The following is a 3,300-nucleotide window of genomic DNA, read 5'->3' on the forward strand; positions in this document are numbered from 1 at the left end:
CCCACCCACGCCAGAGCGCAGCGCCGGCGGGCGCACGCATCTCGGGCCTGCCCAGCCCCTCTCTGGCGGGCCCCCGTGGACGTGGGGGCCCCGCGGATGTGGAACCCTCGCCACGCCGACGCCCCGAGGGCACGCTCCGGGAGCGGCGGGCGGTGGACGGGGCTGGGTCAGGGATGGGGGCACCGAGTCGCGGATCCCCCGGGTCCCCCCACCTGTGCCAGCGGCCCCTCAGGGGGCGGGGTGGGGGGGGGGCGGAAGGGGCAGCTGACGTCACGCGCGGTCCCGGGGTGCCCGCGGCGGTGGCCGCAGCCCGGCCGCGTGATCCGCGCGCGCCAATGGCCCGGCGGTCTCCGGGGCGACGCGGAGGGTCCGCGCTCCGCCGCCGCCGCGCCCCCGCCCCGAGTCCGCACTGCAGAGAGTGGTGGCGAGCAGGCGCCGGCGCGCTGGCCCACGTGCCGCGCGGAGAGAGGGACCGCGAGAGGAAGCAGGGGAGCCGCGCGAGAGAGCCAGGGAAAGAGACGCGCAGCCCCTGCGCCCCTCCTGCTGGGACCTCCGCCGGGAAGGACCCCGGCCCAGAGGAAGGTACCAGACCCCGGGGAGGGTGCGCTTGACCCCGGGAGACCCCGCCGCCCGCCGCCCCCTCCCGCGGGACTGCGCCAGCCCGCGGGGGCAGGGGGTGGAGGGTGGGGGTGGGGGTGGGGGGTGGGGAGCGGGGTGAGGAGCGTGCTGTGGCCCCGGCCGGTCGGAGGAAGGCGGGGCAGGGATCGAGCCTGGGCGGCAGAGGCACCGCCCCGGGCGAGGAGGGTCACCTGGCGGTGGGAGGAGGGTCACCTGGCGGTGGGAGGAGGGTCACCTGGCGGTGGGAGGAGGGTGTGGGCATTAACCTCGCTCTCGCACGGTTCCTGTTCACAGGCAGTGGAGACCTGAGCTGTTCTCTCCGAGTCCTAGCCGCCCTCCACCACCAACCCCCCGCCCCCCTTCATTCTTTCTTCTCTCCCAGTAGCACCCTCCCTGGTGTGCGTCGGGAACGGTTTCCTGCTCGTAGTATTAGCCCCGCGCCCGCAGAAATCGCGCGCGATGGCGGTGACGTTGCTGCAGGACTGGTGCAGGTGGATGGGCGTCAGCGCTCGCAGGGGCCTGCTCATTCTGGGCATCCCGGAGGACTGTGAAGAAGCCGAACTCCACGAGTCCCTGGAGGCCGCCCTGTGGCCCTTGGGCCAATTCACCGTGCTGGGCAAAGTGTTTCGAGAGGAGGATAACGCCACTGCGGCCCTGGTAGAGCTTGACCGGGAAGTCAACTATGCTTTGGTCCCCAGGGCAGTCGCGGGCACCGGGGGTCCCTGGAACGTGGTCTTTGTGCCCCGTTACTCAGGCGAGGAGTTTCTCAGTCGCGTGTACCACTTCCTGGAGCAACAGGGGCAGATGGTGGAGACCGTGGCTGGGGTCCTGGGGCTGGGACTGCACAGGGTGTGCTGGCTCCGATCGCTCACTCATGCCATCGAGCCCTTGGTGGAGACCCTGCGGTATGAGCGCCTGGGCGTGTTCTCCGGGAGGGATCCGCTCGCCCCGGGGGAGGAGCCCTTTGAGGCCTGGCTCGACCACGCCTCCGATATGCTGCAGGTGTGGCAGAGTGTCTCAGAAAGGGAGAAGAGGCGGCGGCTGATGGAAAGCCTTCGAGGCACGGCCCTGCAGGTCATGCACGTGCTCCTGGCGGACAACCCCGCCAGGACCGCGCAGGACTGCCTGGCGGCCCTGACCCAGGTGTTTGGAGACAACGCGACCCAGAGGACCATCCGGATGAGGTGTTTGACCGCTCACCAGCAGCCGGGCGAGGGGCTTTCCGCTTTCGTGTTGCGGCTGGAAGTCCTGCTGCAGAAAGGCATTGAGAAGGGGGCCCTGGCCAGAAGCTCAGCTGACCTCCTGCGCCTGAGGCACATGCTCACCAGGGCCATCGTCCCTGAGCCTCTGGATGAGACACTGAGGAACCTGAGAATGTCTGGGAGGTGTCCAAGTTTCCTAGAGATGATGGGGATTGTTCGAGAGTTTGAGGCATGGGAGGCCACTCTAGCCAGGATCCGGGGAGCCCAGGCAGAGGAAAGGGCCCGTGCCCAGGCCAGGGCTAGGGCGGAGGATGATAAGATGGAGGAGAGGCAGCTGGAGGAGCCCGAGTGGGAGGAGGAGGACAGTGACGATTGTGACACTCTCCCCGCAGACCTAGGTCAGGCAAGCCCCTCAGAGGCCCCTGGGGGCCCCACTCCTGCCCAGATGGGCCGAGCTTCCAGGGCGGGCCCAGGAGGTCCTGGCTATGAGCCCGAGGAGGGGCTTGAGCCCTTCCCAGAGGGGTTCGGAAACATGGATGGGGCTGGGGAGATGATCTCCCCCATGTTCTCCTCAGGCTAATAGGCTCAGAAGGCCCAGGGGCCCCCTCTGTCCTCTCAGGGAGCAGAGCTCTGGAGGCAGGGGGAGGCCATGCCGGGGCAGCAGCCCCACCCCACGTGGGGCGGCAGGACCGAGGGAAGGCCCCACCCAGCCCTCCCACCCAGCCCAAGCCAAGACCCCAGGCACTCCACCACCCATAAGGGGACCTGAACACCACCATCAGCCCTTCCAAGTGACCAGGATGACCACACTTGACACCACGTGGGGCACCACATGGCGGGGGGGGGGGGGGCAGCCATGGCAGCACCATACCTGGCCCCAGCCCCAGTCCCAATCCATGCCAACTCAGGCAGCCAGTCTGGGAAGCACCCCTGAGTGGCTGACCCTAGCCTAGGTGAGGGGCACCCGAAGCCATCTGCCACCCACTCTGGACTGGGAGATGTTAGGGACCGCCTCAAGGGTGCCAGCCTCTTGGGTCTCCCAAGAGGGAGACCCTCATGTACATCCCCCGGGGCACGTCGCTCCATGTTCTGGGAAACCCGCTGGTGTCCCTGTAGGGCCCTTAGTGACCCACGTGTCACGTTACTCCCTTCCCCACTAGATCCTGTTCCTGCGCAGAGCCTTGAGATGCGCAGGAGCCCGCGGTGGGTGTCCTGGCCTACCGGGGCAGCCGCCCCCCAGCCCGGGGAGCCTGCCGTGAGCTTCGGTGGCGACCGAGGCTCCGCTCGCTCTCTCCCAGTGTTGTGAGCTCCACCTCTGCTTTCTCAGTGTAGATTTAAGCCGGCCACTGCTTGTTCTCGTGGAGATGTGTGTGTGTGCTTCTCTGAGCAGCTGTCCATCAGCAGCAGCAGCCCCATCCCCGAGATCCCCAGCCCAGTTCCAGGAGATGGCGGGAAGGATGCCCGAGGGCACGGCTGCTGC

The 3,300-nt window shown here is 68.3% G+C and overlaps 1 protein-coding gene across 2 annotated transcripts; it reads left to right on the forward strand.

Annotated features, from left to right (window-relative positions):
- The first annotated feature begins 336 nt into the window (after positions 1 to 336).
- On the forward strand, positions 337 to 2,991 carry LOC123935059 (paraneoplastic antigen-like protein 6B). 2 transcript variants are annotated; one of them, XM_045995494.1, is made up of 2 exons: positions 337 to 582; positions 1,001 to 2,991. In XM_045995494.1, exon 2 carries the CDS (start codon positions 1,078 to 1,080, stop codon positions 2,398 to 2,400), a length of 1,323 nt encoding a protein of 440 aa, XP_045851450.1. In that variant the 5' UTR covers positions 337 to 582; positions 1,001 to 1,077; the 3' UTR covers positions 2,401 to 2,991. The 2 variants fall into 2 exon arrangements, with proteins under 2 accessions (XP_045851450.1, XP_045851449.1); XM_045995493.1 differs by having other exon boundaries at positions 1,004 to 2,991.
- The last annotated feature ends 309 nt before the right edge of the window (positions 2,992 to 3,300 follow it).

The sequence above is a fragment of the Meles meles genome, chromosome X, assembly GCF_922984935.1.
Source record: "Meles meles chromosome X, mMelMel3.1 paternal haplotype, whole genome shotgun sequence".
NCBI classification, from domain to species: Eukaryota; Metazoa; Chordata; class Mammalia; order Carnivora; family Mustelidae; genus Meles; species Meles meles.